This window comes from Micropterus salmoides, unplaced genomic scaffold (assembly GCF_014851395.1).
Source record: "Micropterus salmoides isolate LMB-PRFRI ecotype aquatic unplaced genomic scaffold, ASM1485139v1 Ms_hic_scaffold_8, whole genome shotgun sequence".
Lineage (NCBI taxonomy): Eukaryota > Metazoa > Chordata > Actinopteri > Centrarchiformes > Centrarchidae > Micropterus > Micropterus salmoides.
In genome coordinates, this window is record NW_024044570.1 from 20,051,231 (window position 1) to 20,064,732 (window position 13,502).

The following is a 13,502-nucleotide window of genomic DNA, read 5'->3' on the forward strand; positions in this document are numbered from 1 at the left end:
CCTCTGAGAGGTTATTGCTATGTGGGAGTCACTCCTTCATAACAAAACCCCTCAGTGGACTCAGCTCACTGTCTGTCAGTCATTTCTCCCTTTCACATTCCTGACATTCCACATGATCCGGTACTCCCACCACACCCCCATGTCCAAGCCAAACCACCCTCACCACTGCACGATTTGCAGCCCATGCTTATTTTAGAGGTTAAAACTATGAAAACAAAATCTTAGGCATGTCTGCTGTGACTGGTTGACTGTTGCTCATACAGAGACATGAAGCTGAGCACATCTCAATTTCCCACAAAGCCCCACCACATATCTTAACCCTCTCCTCTTCCCCTCAGTATGCCCCCACCTCTCCTCTCCTCAGGAGCCCAGCTCTGGAGTGGCCATGTGCCCGTGATTGCTATGGTGAACTGCGCTTATCCCAACAAAGAGCTAGAACAAATTGGGATAAACTCATACAAGCGCAATCTCTCTCTCTCTCTCATACACACACTTTCTCACACACACACACACACACACACGTGCGAGACTGTCTCCTCCCTCACATAAGAGCTAGCTTCTTGGGGGAAACAGCCATTGAACGCTGACGCTGACTTTGAGTGCGCGCTAAATTCAAAGTCCTGGCTCTGCGTAAAACTGAAGTAAAAAACAAGTACAGATTTCCCCAGGAGTTAGAGATAGTTCGGTAGGTGTAATTTGTTTCCAAATATATTTGATGTCATAAGAGAAGAGGTAAAAAGTTGTAACCCGTTAACTTTTTCACGCTCTGCTGTGCGTCAGCGACCCAAATAGTTTGGGACTTTCCACAACCACTATTTACGCACAGCTGTCTTGGGTTTACTTACCCTTAGCCAGTGGCTGAGAGCACAGCGAGGATCCGCTGTTTCTCGCCTCGGAAGTGACTGTGTGTATCCAGGTGGATCAGTGACTGCTGGAAGGTATGCTTGATGAGATGGAGTGACTTTTCCAATGGGTGGAACAGAGCGTCTATGGTTACTTGCTAGTTTATGTCAGGTAAGATGAAGGCCTGCACAACGTCAAGTTGTCTGTAAAGCAGTTTATTGTCGTTTTCCATTATGCTTATTAATCTTCCCAGGTGCATTGTAATTGTATTTAATTAAGGTGCATGGGATTTCTGGCTTCTGACACACTTGGCATGTTACTTTCCTCTTCCTTAGGTGGTCTTGCTGACTTGTGAACAGAGTGTAATACCTGTTGAGGTTGAAGTTGTATTTCAGTCCTTCCCTTCAACTAAAGATCCAGACACCTACACCGTCACCTGCAGGACTGCAAGTAACCATCAGGTAGGAACACTAGTAAATGGGATAAGGGCAAATATAATTAGTTTGAGAACTAAATAAATTGTCACAATGTCTCTGCAGGTATATGTGCAGCCCATTGATCATTCAGCATGCTCCCCTGACTGCAAAATATCACTGCGATTGGTTGAGGACCCACGCGGATATAACATCACATTAAGGGCCAGGAGAAACGATACTACTCTTGAGGCTAAGACTTTTCACTTTAGTGAGTGTTTTTGAACTGAACCTGAATGCCACAGTCCTGACAGACACACTTCACTAGTGTTTCAAACAGTTTAGAAGTTTGGTGTAATGCTTATTGATGTTAACATCCTTAATCTTGTCTCTACTCCTTCCCTCCTGTATTTGTGTCAAGTTCCAGTCTCCCTGACCTCCCTTCGTGTAAACAGCACGACGACTACTGCTCTCCTGACATGGAAACTTCACACTCAACAAAGCCTATCCACTTTGAGCCTATACGACACTCGCGCACAATCTATCACACACATTTTCAAAATTAACTCATCAGAGGCGAACTCTCAGTACACAGTGAAGGGTATTAAGCCTGGCACACGCTTCAAGGCCAAAGTTGTCGTGACTACTTTCCTCACACACCTTAATGTGACCTTGAAGCAGAGACTTGGCATCGGCATGGAAACAGGTATTGTGCGAATTTGCTTTAACACAATCACATAACCACACAACTTGATAATTCACCGTAAATCTGACTGCATGCTGGGTGGAATCAGTCTGTATTAGTTGGTGATAATATCTATTTCTAGCTCAGTGTCCCCCTGACTGGTTGGCCAGTGGGACAAGCTGCTACACTGTGAGAAGGACAGGTTTGACCTGGAGTGATGCCCAGCACAGCTGCAGAGGCCTGGCAGCCGGAAGCCACCTGGCTGACCTGAAGACCCTGGAAGATCTGCTCTTCATATCTTCTCACCTGCTGAGCCACAACAACCTGCTGCTGCTATGGACTGGGCTCAATGACCAGCAGGTATTGCTTAGTTATTACTAAGGAGAATAGGCTTTTTTCTTTTCACAATATCAATATATAAGAGCCATAATAAATTATTTGTATTTACATTTACATTGTCAAAGGTAATTTTTCTTTGAGAAGGTGCTTCTTTATATATTATTTAATAACCTTTTCTCGTGGTGGACACATTTGGGAATTTCCATGACTAACCTTTTATCTAGTCATTTAAAGAGGGATTTGCCAAGAAAAAAACTTTTGATTAAATATTTACAACACAGTGGATACTTTTAAACCCTGCAGGGATTAAGTAGTTGTTCTGACATTGACTGAATTCGAGCTTGTAGGATATGGATGAATACGTGGCAAGTAAACTGCAGTAGACTTAAAAATATCTTACAGTGTAATTAAACTTAACTGCACTGACATCACATCACCTACACAATACCTGCCAGAGCATTAGTGTATACAGAGCAAGAAAATGTCTATTTTTTTACATACATTTCATGTAAAGGACCTACACAAAGGAAATGACAAATTATTTCCTATAGAGAATTATGATTTTGTGTTTGAGAAAATGTCCAAAGGTTAAACGATTGTGTAATGTTATCCGCCACTACTTGAAGCAGATTTTCTGGCAAAGTAGTTTACTTTCTAAACAGGAAAAGCCCTGTGGCAGCAGCTACTCCTTAAAGAGGAGTTTTGTTGTTGATACTTTCTCTCTTGGGTCACTCCACAGGAGGAGGGACAACTTCTCTGGTCTGATGGCTCAACCTATAACGTAACGAACACTATCAAGTCATCGCTGCCAGACAATCAGACAGACTGTTTTGCCCTTCAGAGGAATGCCACAGGACAAGGACACTTTCTCACTCCATTCTTTTGTAGCATCCCTCTACCTTTCATCTGCCAGTACCAGAGTAAATAACTTGTGTAATATACTTTTATTAACCAGAGCACTTACTAGTTATCCCAAACCATATAAATTGTGAGCATCTCTTTCCCCTATTTCCACCTCTAGTTGCTATGATGGTGCTATGTTTCTCTCTCTTTCACAGCCCCTCCAGTCCCTGCCTCATTCTCCTTTGTCGTGGTTCAGGTGACAGAGCAACACGTAGAGCTTCGTTGGAGTGACCTCTCACCCTTGAACTCACTTAATCATTCTTCTTTTGAGGTATTCCTCCAGTACCAAGAGGAGGCAAATGGAGAGTCGGGTGAAGGTGAATCAGATGCAAGCAGGAAGTCAGAGGGCAAAAAGGGCACACAGAGCCAGAGCGGTGTTAAAAGAAATGTCAGGGTCCCCATGTCCCTCTCCTCCAGAGGGGTAACTGTGGCAGGTTTGTTTCCAGGGAGCGTCTACTCTTTCACCCTTCAAGCCTCTCACCATGCCGGCTCCTCCTGGCTCTTGGGACAAACACGGACTGCATACACTAGTGAGTCTGTTGACAACCTGTCATACACATAAGTTACAGAAACAGCATCATATTCTAACAAATGTAACTTCAAATGTTTTTGTTTTTTTCACAGGACCTCTTCCTCCTCAAAATATCACTGTTGGCCCCATTACCGTCAGCCAGATTAGTGTCCACTGGGTGCTGAGGGATGCACAGCTAAACGCCGGATGGACATTTGTTGTGCGCTATGCAGACATGTCTTCAAGACAAGAGAGGATAGTTGGAATGACCAACATCTCCAAGTTATCTGAGACTGGTGGGTTGCAGTCATACACAGCTGTGATTGGAGGGCTGGAGTCTTACAGGAAATACAAGGTTGAAGTTTACACAGTAACCCAGCATGGGATAGAGAGCTGTGGACAGACACCTTTGACTGTACAGACTGGTAAGCACGTAATAGAATAGGCCTTTTTCACAGCCACCATTCTGACATGTCATAGTAGGAAAAGCACAAAATGAACCATGGCTCTGTTCTACTCAGTGTCCCAGTAAGTCATGACAGTGTGACAGTGAGCCAGCATGTGCTATATCACTAACTTGAAACAGAAGCAGCTAATATAATAATAATGTTATTATTTGAAATACAATGCCTATGTTAGCATATTGTTTTGATTCAAAAAGTTTTTAAGTAAATGCTTTTTTGAAGCTTACAGTAAAGGGCAATGTTTTAGTAGGTATTGGCAACTTTAAGTATCAAGTAGTAGTTTTAACAATTAATTTGAGTGATTTCCATTTCTATAAGAATGGTATATAAATTAGATCCAAATATACAAATGAAAACTTCACATGAAAGTCAGTTCTCCGTTATTGCCACCATAGATCATCTTACTCACCCAGACAAGACTGAGATTTGACTGGACTTTTGTGAAGTCATTTTGAGAAGGGCTGGTAATCCAACTGGTGACTTCAGTTCTGAGAAGCAACACCAGCTCATCACAAGTTGCCAAAAGTTAGTTGGCATCCTCTCAAGATAAATACTGATGATTTCATCCATGAAGAAGTAATTTGGATTAGCAGCTAAATATTTTAAACCTCACAGCAAAGGTCCAGTCAGTGTGTTTAGTGGTCTTGTCTTTGAATTAATTATCCAAATCACCTAATTTAGTTCCCTAAGTATGTTTGCATTATCTATGCTGTAATGGTAAGCCCGTTCTTACCTCAGACCGGAAGTGGTAGTTAGCTAGCGCTAGCTAGCTTGCTAGCTACGTTCGTGATAAAGGTTTTGACAGCCCCCCCGAAGCCCCCACCCTTACCACAACCATCAGAAATGTTAGTACATAAACCATACAGTCTATGACCTAAACCTAAGTCACTGACTGAATGTATGTCGACCGGCTAACCCTACAGCTGCGCACATCGGCCGTCACGCTGTCTGAAAGCATCAGTAATGACGCATTGAGATGAGAATATGTTATTACATTAATTACACTGTTTGTCTCAATGTTATTAAGGAGACAACATTTCCCTTATTTAATTTTTTCTGGGTATTGTGTCTATTGTCCAATAACTGTCCAAACTAAAATAATGCATAACACAGTTATGCATGAGAGGTTGTGTTGACTTTGCTTTGACCCATGTTAGTCAACAACTAAATGACTTCTCCTTTTGTGCCTCTTAGCAGTGAGGGCCCCCAGTGGTCTGGTGGTGGTGAGCGCAACAGGAAATCTGACAGTCTGCTGGACCAGTCCACCTGATGACTCACCAGATGGTTATTACATCACATCTCACCCACTCATTTACCCCACTTCAAGTTCACTGTGGATAAACCAGTCCACTCCTGGTGCACACTGGGTGAATGAGTCCGTGTGTGTTGATTTGGGCACATTTACTCCGGGTCACACTTATGAAGTCGGAGTGGTCTCACTGATGGGGAAGGACAGGAGCAAGACGGCCGGCATCATCCACACCACAGGTTAGAGAAATAAGAGTACTGCGTTTAATTGATAGGTTCACAAGTTTATATAAAAGATCCCTTTCAAAAGTCTTTTTAATGTAAGTGAAAATTTGCCAACTTCGTTTTGTGCATCAGTGTATTGAAGTTTATGTAAGTTTATCTGCAGCTCATATGAGGCTTCAGCAGCCTGAAGCAGTCTGAGGCAGTCAGTGAGTTAAGTTACTGCCTTTCTAGTACAAAATCCCTCTTTGTGTTTCCCAAGACAGTGTTTTTCCCTGTGGAGTTGCATTGACAGGATGGAGATATCCACTTGATTTAACTCATTTGGAAGCCACAAGCCCCATATTAGCTTCAGATAAACATTTTAATAATCATTTAACAGAAGGAGGACTGTGGCCAATACGAACAGCAGTACTAATTACAGCATCTAAAACCTGTTTTAATGCTCATATGGACACCTGACTATTGTTTTAAGACAGATTTTGTGAACCTATCCTTAAATGATGTAGAAGTCAGTTTTTACCATACTAGTCAATAAAAAAGTAAACCATCATTGTCTCTTTTTTTCTCCCTCTACATGTATAGATCCAATGCCAGTTTCGGTAGCAGTCCCTCTCTCAGTGGGCACAAACTCTGCACAACTGTACATCCAGCATCCACAGCTGGGTCTGATTGATGGGGTGAAAGTGTGCATATGTCCGGGAGTGTGTGACAGTGTGTGTGAGGGATTGTGTGGGTACACTTGTGAATGGTACTCCCTCCCTACAGGTGTTCATGTTATAACCCTTAGCAACCTCAGTCCAGGATCAGAGTACCAGCTCAGGGTGTACAGCACCAGTCGAGAGCAGATGGGACCACCTTACCACACCCGCCCTGTTAGAACAAGTGAGCACATACTAATGCAGATACTAGTCACATCGCCAACTACAGCAGACACATTCGAAATGCTTAAAACATTAGGGCTCATTTGCACTAATATATAACATAAAAGTGTATTTTATGTTATATATTATATACACTCGCTGCATTGACACAAAACCAAGAATGAAAACCTCAAATCAAGATTGCTCCTCCTGTTTTAATGAATATTAATCTATACAAAATGGAATATATTAATTACAATAGATGAACAAGTGCGTAGTAAGTAGAAAGTAAGTAAGTATTTAGAATAAAAATAAAAATTAGACAAGCTTGGAAACTGCATTGTCCACAGAAACTAGTTTTCCACTTGATCATCTGTTAAATCTAAATCCTTAGCATAATTAATGAAGGGCCTGCATATATTCTGATATATTATGCCATTTTGCCTTTAATGTGTAAATTCAACTGTACATTTCAGTTGAAATCCAGTCAATTGACACTCCTGGGTGCACTTATTGAGTGCTTCAGTCAATGATAAATGGTTTGATATATTTTTTTGCTATGTTGTGAGCAATCCATAATTTGACTGATAAAAGTTAAGGGACTCAGCTTTGTTATTCTGAGAGAAGTAGTAGTGTAATGTAATGTGGCGTGACTTCTTACAGCTGAGACCGAATTTCAAATTTGCTTGCCAAATTTAAGCCTTCTTTATAACAAGAAGATGGCTTCACGATATAAGACAGAAGTCAGATTGTATGATAGATATCGTGGCCAGTGTGCATCTTATGGCAGACAAGGCCTAATGTTGACATGGCTAAGCTTTCTGCCTAAATTAAAATAAGACAGATAGGCTGGAGAGCTTAGATTTGCAGAATTAATTCTTGCACTTTTCACAAAATGATTTCCTATTTATTTCCTAATATTTACTGTAATTATAATCTTTTTGTTGATAAATTAGGCATCATCACATAATACATAGGTTTTTAAGATATCCCCTAACAAAGGTAATTAGTATTTTGAGTATGTTAGAGGAATAATTACAGTATGGGTTGTGGGACTGTGATTTCAGGTCTGGCTCCTCCTAACAGAGTAAGGGAGGGTGTGGTGACAGATTCATCCATAGAGCTGCTTTGGGATCCAGCACAAGGGCAGGCTGACAGTTACGAGGTCATCTGCCTCAAATGTCACCATTTACGCATGGTAAACAAAAACAAACTCTTAAAAATATGTGAGTGATTTTACCTTACTTTACTTGATTTAAGTAGCAGGTTTGTTTAGGCACATATTTGATTTCCCAAAGTATCTGTCAAAGTCTGGGCGAAGAATTAATTAAGTGTGCACAACCACCGGAATGACTAATGAATCGCCTTAGGTAAGGCACTAATCAGAAGTTGCTTCAGGAAAGATTCATTGTGTTCAGCAGATAGCATGACTTTATGTATCAAACATTAACCTCACCTCTGCCCCTCTAACTAATGCTGTTGCTGTAAGAATTATAATAAGGCTCTAAGTCAGCTTCTTTGGTTATTTCATTTGTTTGCTGCAGGTGCAGAAGGTTTTCAATCACAGTGCAGAGTTTTCTAGTCTGACTCCAGGCAGACTCTACCACTTTGCAGTGCGAACAGAGAAGGAGTCCTTCACAGACAGTTCCCCTGTCACCATCAACATCACTGCAGGTAAAAACACACGCACGTACACAAACATACACACACACTGCTCAGTCTTTCAATTCTGACTACTAGGTGTAATGTTTTTTTACACCAGCTCCCAGCCCAGTGGAGGCGTCTCTTATCAATAAAACCACATCATCCATATGCATTCGTTGGAGTATGGTCAGGGGAGTGGTGAGCAGACTCATCCTGTCCATCAAAAACAAAACATCCAATCAAGAGCTGATCATTTCTCATCAGGAGTGCAGGTCTGGTTCACTCTGTCAGCCAGTACACAAATGATAGGTTTTATGAGACTGGAATCACAATCACCAGATCAAAAGACAAAACAACGTAGTGCAAGATGGATTACTGAAAGCTTGTGCTTGCTATGTGTGTTCACAGATCTTACTGCTTTAAAGGCCTCGTTCCTGGAAGCCAATATACCATTGAAGTGATTAGCACCAGTGGGGAAAGAAGGAGTAAACCTGCTACTATGATCCTCCATACTAGTAAGTAAAACGTAAGAGATTAGGCCAAATGTAAGTACCGAGCACCAAATATTGGTTGTGCTTGTGCCCAGATGTGTATGGGTGTGGGAGGGAGAGAGAAAACGAAAACGACTTGAATGAATGAATGTAGCAGGACATGAGAGTGCAGAAATATACAAACACAACTTTAAAAATATTATCAAATATTAGATTAAGAAAGTAAGATCATAAAATGTGAATTCTGTAAGGAGTGCAGGTTCGCAGGTAAAACATGAGACAAAAAGGAAATTATTTTTTTATCTGTATTCAGTTTCAGTCTTTAACTGATAACATTTTATTAAAATGCCATGTCAGAGTAGGAAGGTGGTTTGAAATAAATCATTGTCACAATCGAAATTAGAGCACAAGCTTTGAAGTACTGAGGGATCAGCCTAAAAGGAAATAATTTGTTTGTCTTTTGCTTCACAGTTCGTTTTTAATGCGGTTTAACAGTGCTTTTACAATGATATTTACATTATAATTTACACACCAAATGTTTACCAAAGAAATTATTCACATTAAAGTAGAAGTACAAAATTATGTTTAGATCTCAGTACTTATTCGCCTCCAGTATTTCCCATTGCTGGTGAACCTATAAAGTATGTGAAAAGTTCACTTCACGCCTGTATTCACATGGGTATTACCTTGAATGACAGATCATGATGATTATGTGTCAGTATGTAGTGTCACATGCTAATAGGAATCTTATCTCCAGTCCCAGAGATGCCACAGGAAGTAGCTCTTTCAGAACAGGTAGTGACGTCTCTGTTTGTCACCTGGAGACCACCGCCAGGACAGGTGGAGGGCTACAAGGTAAGACTTGTATACTACTACATCAGTCCAGTTCCAGGTAACAATCACAGGCTGTGCACAATGATGTGCGTCCTTGTCATTTGTCTTACACAGACATTACTCAAAACATGTTTTTTTTTCAAGGACAAATGAGGCCACTTGCGTCAGCTTCCGCACTCACCTGTTGGTTATCTAGCAACTGTTCTCAGCACACCACAGATTTGGTTACCAATCCTTTAAAGATGTATGACCTCCGTAGAGCCCCAGCCAGGAAGAATGACCAAGCACATTACGTGCACACAATAGAAACCCACACAAAGAGAAATAATTGAGAGACATTGTTGGATTGGTAATGAAAAGAAGGTACCACAGTAAAAGAAATAATTGAGTCATTGGTAGATTGCTAAAACAAAAAGTGTACTGTTTTCACAGTCTGTAATTGAAACTTGAATTGGGTTTTGTAAAGCCCTGAAAAAGTTTTCTCTTTGTTTTTCTCAGCTAGTTTTTGGCCTGCTGTCTGCGGACAGGAAGTCGTGGATTGAGGTGCTTGTCCAGGGCACACGTTATGAGATCAGGAATTTGATCCCGGGGTCAGACTACAGTATCAGCGTTCAGAGTGTGCTCGGCTCAGACACCAGTCAGGCCGTCCACAGCGAGTTCAGCACACGTAAGAGACACTCATACATACAGTCAGGCACACACAAAGACACAGGCCTAAATTCTGTAGAGTATTTCAGGAAGCCCTCGCCTGTCAGGACAGAAAGTGCCGTTGGTGATTCCATAGTTAGAGCATTATTCCCCTGTAGCACATAAAAAGAGATAATTAAATAGTGGCCCAAATGAGGAAATATGTAGGTGTAAAACTGCAAAAATGTTTTTTCAGGCCCAGCAGGATTATGCACCCTTCATTTAGACAACATGAACTCTTCTTCTGTCTCTGTGAGCTGGGACAGCGCGTTTGGAGAGTTTGACTTCTACAGAGTCACTGTGGCCAACCAATCAGTCACAAACACACTCACCATACCCAAGGAGAAGCAGGTTGCCGTGGTTACAGGGCTGGTGGACGGCTGCAGCTACAACGTGAGCGCCGAGAGAGTGAAAGGAGTGACAGCGGGGAGCGCTGCCTCTCTGACCGTGACCACAGGTAGACAGTATTACAAGGCCTGCATCGGTCAACACCCATCATTATCACCTGCCTTGATCGCTTCTTTGTTAAATTACTAGACTTTCTCCACCTGAATCTGTTTCTCCCCTTCCCTGTCCTTCATGAGTGCCAGCCCCTGTACGAGGAGTGCGTGTCGTGAATGTGTCTGATCGTGCCTTCTCGCTACGTTGGGAGCAGGCAGTTGGGTGTGTGGATGATTACCTGGTGAACCTGCTACCAAACCAGGGGAAAGTCACAGTCCACCCTGCACTGGATGGACACATTCAGGTATACACACATAGTCAATGAAACATACACTGCTAGCATGCAGTAACAAGGGTTTTTTGAATTCACACTTAGTTTTTCACCTAATAAATTCAATGTAGATGCTCGGACAACAAGACATGCATGCATTATCTCTCCTCCCAACCCAGCCCGGCTCTTCCCGGCTGCCAGGTGTCAGATACCCCCCAAAATGAAACCTTACACAGCACATGCACAGAGCACACAGAACACAGAGTTGAGTAATAGATCTCATTATTTATTAAGTTGGCCTCATGAGCTCAACCCTGAATCATTCATTTGCTTAAGCAGCTCTCCCTAGAGAGAGAGAGGGAGAGACCAGAGGGAGAACGTTAGCCTCGTGCTAATGAAAGGACCCACTGCCCTCCCTGGCTAGCCACTAAAATCTAAAATTTTGGAATACCTCAAGACCAAGAACTGTTCATATCCAATGCCTGGACCACTAACCCTGTGACATTTACTAATGCCACTAACCAGCTTCTAGACCCGGAGTTATTTCTGTTCAGCTCAGTGGATTACCTGTAGTCCACTTCTAACAATATTGGACTAACAGTGAATGCAGCCCCCTCTGGCAAGGCCTCTAACCTGCTGTGTCTAAACTAAAGCTAACTCTGCTACTCAGCATGGCCTTCTTCTCCCTCATCCTGCTGCTCACACTCTGCCTGGGACAGGAACAGTCAAAGGTAAGAATTCAACACTCAGTATCTGGCTGTTCACATACAGTAGATTTTGATATACAAAACATTTACAGACTGTTACACTGCTCTTGTATCTTCATACACATATTTGTCGTCACATAAAATCCAAACCATGTACAGTGAGGTTGCCACAGATGTAAAAATAAATAAATAAAAATGCGTGGTCAAATTTCTGGGAGGTTGTGTGAAACACTGCCATTTATCAGACTGATGTCAGAAGTGCAAATGTTCAATGCAACACACACCGAAGCAGAAAGCCTGCAATCCGGTTCTTCTGTCACACAGACATAAGCTACGATATGAAGATACAAAGAAGTGCAACCACAAGCAGAAACAAGCTGTTATGTTTTCACAACCACCCACCGTCATATTGATACAGATGGCTGAGGACGTAAGGTTCTTCAAATAGAGTTGTAGTGATTCTGTAGTAAGCTGCATAATAAAATACAATAACAGAAGGCTGATTGACCTAGGGTTATTGTAATTTCGATGTATTCTTGCTTCTATATGCAGAGGTTTTTCAGAGGAATCTTTTACTTTTACTTAACAAAAATTATGAATAGGTTAAAAAAACATACACAAGGAGGAAAATAAATACTCAGATAGTCCTGAATTAATTGATTGACAGAGTACGAATCGGCAGCTATTCTTTCTATTCTGTCTGACTCGACAGGACGAACCTTATACCAACCTAAGTTACCTAAGTTTTGGTGTTTTCGCAGGCTGATGTGGTGAATGTAAGTCCGGGGACACAATATGCTGTAACAGTCACAGCAGCCTCCTCCTCCAACATCAGCCCTGGAGTCAGCCGCATGATCAATACTAATGGGAGTGGTAAGATGTGCACACACACACACACACACACACACACACACACACACACACACACACACACACACACACTGTTTGTTGTTTGGATGGGGTTTTGTTTTTGGATGTTAAATGTCCATCAGGTTCTCGTCTGCCCTCTGCTGTTTAATTCACTCCCTGTATAGCGCATGTACACACACACACACACACACACTGAGGGAGAGGACCTGGTACAGTAGATGTTCGTTAATGTGTATGTGTGTGTGTGTGTGTGTGTGTACGTGTGGGTATACTCCCTTCCCTGTTTAATTCCTCTTAGGTAACTTAAGCCGCTGCTTTTGAACTGCAGGATGAATGGGTCTGCAGTTAATGTCAGTGAAATGCCACTGCTATGTGAGGCCTTATTCATCAGAGTTCGGCCTAAAACACACTCACACACACACACACACACACACACACACACAAGCTCGGAGGATCAGTCCCCCACAGACAACAACACTATTCTTCAAATGACTTTGGTCCTGTGTTCTGTTAAATTCTGATATACATAAGATGTTATTTATCAAAAGAGTAGTATTGGATTTCTGCATTGAACACAGTAGAAAGAGGGAAAAGATGGGATGAGAAAAAACACTCTCCTCTCCTTTCCTCTCCTTTACACACGTCCCTTCTTCTCCACCAGTTCCTGGTCCACCTTTAAACCTAGAAGGAGAGGCTGTGGGCTCCAATGGTATACTGCTCTCCTGGATCATGCCACCTGGTGCCAAGAACATTGACGGATACGTCATCAGGTAATTGTTGTGTTCTTGGAAAACTGTGATTCAAGATTTATTTTGATACTTTTGCGTGGGTCCGCACAGGTTGTGAGTCTCAAATTTACAATTCAGGAGAGCTTTATTTTCTTTGTCAGTGACAACAAAATTGCAGTTTCCACCACCAATCAGGTACTAAGTCATCATGAGGTCATGAAATATTAAATATAGAATTACGAAATATACAATTGATAGAAGAAAGATGGAATGTGAATAAATAAAACAAAGTGCCAAAATAATGGCCCCTTTCACAGTGTTAAACACACTTACTGGCC

General features: G+C 41.8%; 1 protein-coding gene across 1 annotated transcript in view; it reads left to right on the forward strand.

Moving 5' to 3' along the window:
* The first annotated feature begins 577 nt into the window (after positions 1 to 577).
* Positions 578 to 13,502, forward strand: part of ptprq (protein tyrosine phosphatase receptor type Q) — a 37,895-nt gene continuing 24,970 nt past the window's right edge. Inside the window, exons 1-20 of the mRNA XM_038706722.1 lie at positions 578 to 1,014; positions 1,179 to 1,304; positions 1,383 to 1,527; positions 1,678 to 1,962; positions 2,084 to 2,301; positions 3,020 to 3,200; positions 3,339 to 3,713; positions 3,808 to 4,119; positions 5,353 to 5,646; positions 6,214 to 6,513; positions 7,559 to 7,689; positions 8,036 to 8,165; positions 8,254 to 8,407; positions 8,544 to 8,650; positions 9,384 to 9,481; positions 9,959 to 10,127; positions 10,344 to 10,604; positions 10,732 to 10,892; positions 12,328 to 12,439; positions 13,098 to 13,206. Coding sequence (XP_038562650.1) covers positions 970 to 1,014; positions 1,179 to 1,304; positions 1,383 to 1,527; positions 1,678 to 1,962; positions 2,084 to 2,301; positions 3,020 to 3,200; positions 3,339 to 3,713; positions 3,808 to 4,119; positions 5,353 to 5,646; positions 6,214 to 6,513; positions 7,559 to 7,689; positions 8,036 to 8,165; positions 8,254 to 8,407; positions 8,544 to 8,650; positions 9,384 to 9,481; positions 9,959 to 10,127; positions 10,344 to 10,604; positions 10,732 to 10,892; positions 12,328 to 12,439; positions 13,098 to 13,206 — 3,713 coding nt within the window. The 5' untranslated portion in view covers positions 578 to 969. The remainder of the gene's footprint in view (positions 1,015 to 1,178; positions 1,305 to 1,382; positions 1,528 to 1,677; positions 1,963 to 2,083; positions 2,302 to 3,019; positions 3,201 to 3,338; positions 3,714 to 3,807; positions 4,120 to 5,352; positions 5,647 to 6,213; positions 6,514 to 7,558; positions 7,690 to 8,035; positions 8,166 to 8,253; positions 8,408 to 8,543; positions 8,651 to 9,383; positions 9,482 to 9,958; positions 10,128 to 10,343; positions 10,605 to 10,731; positions 10,893 to 12,327; positions 12,440 to 13,097; positions 13,207 to 13,502) is intronic.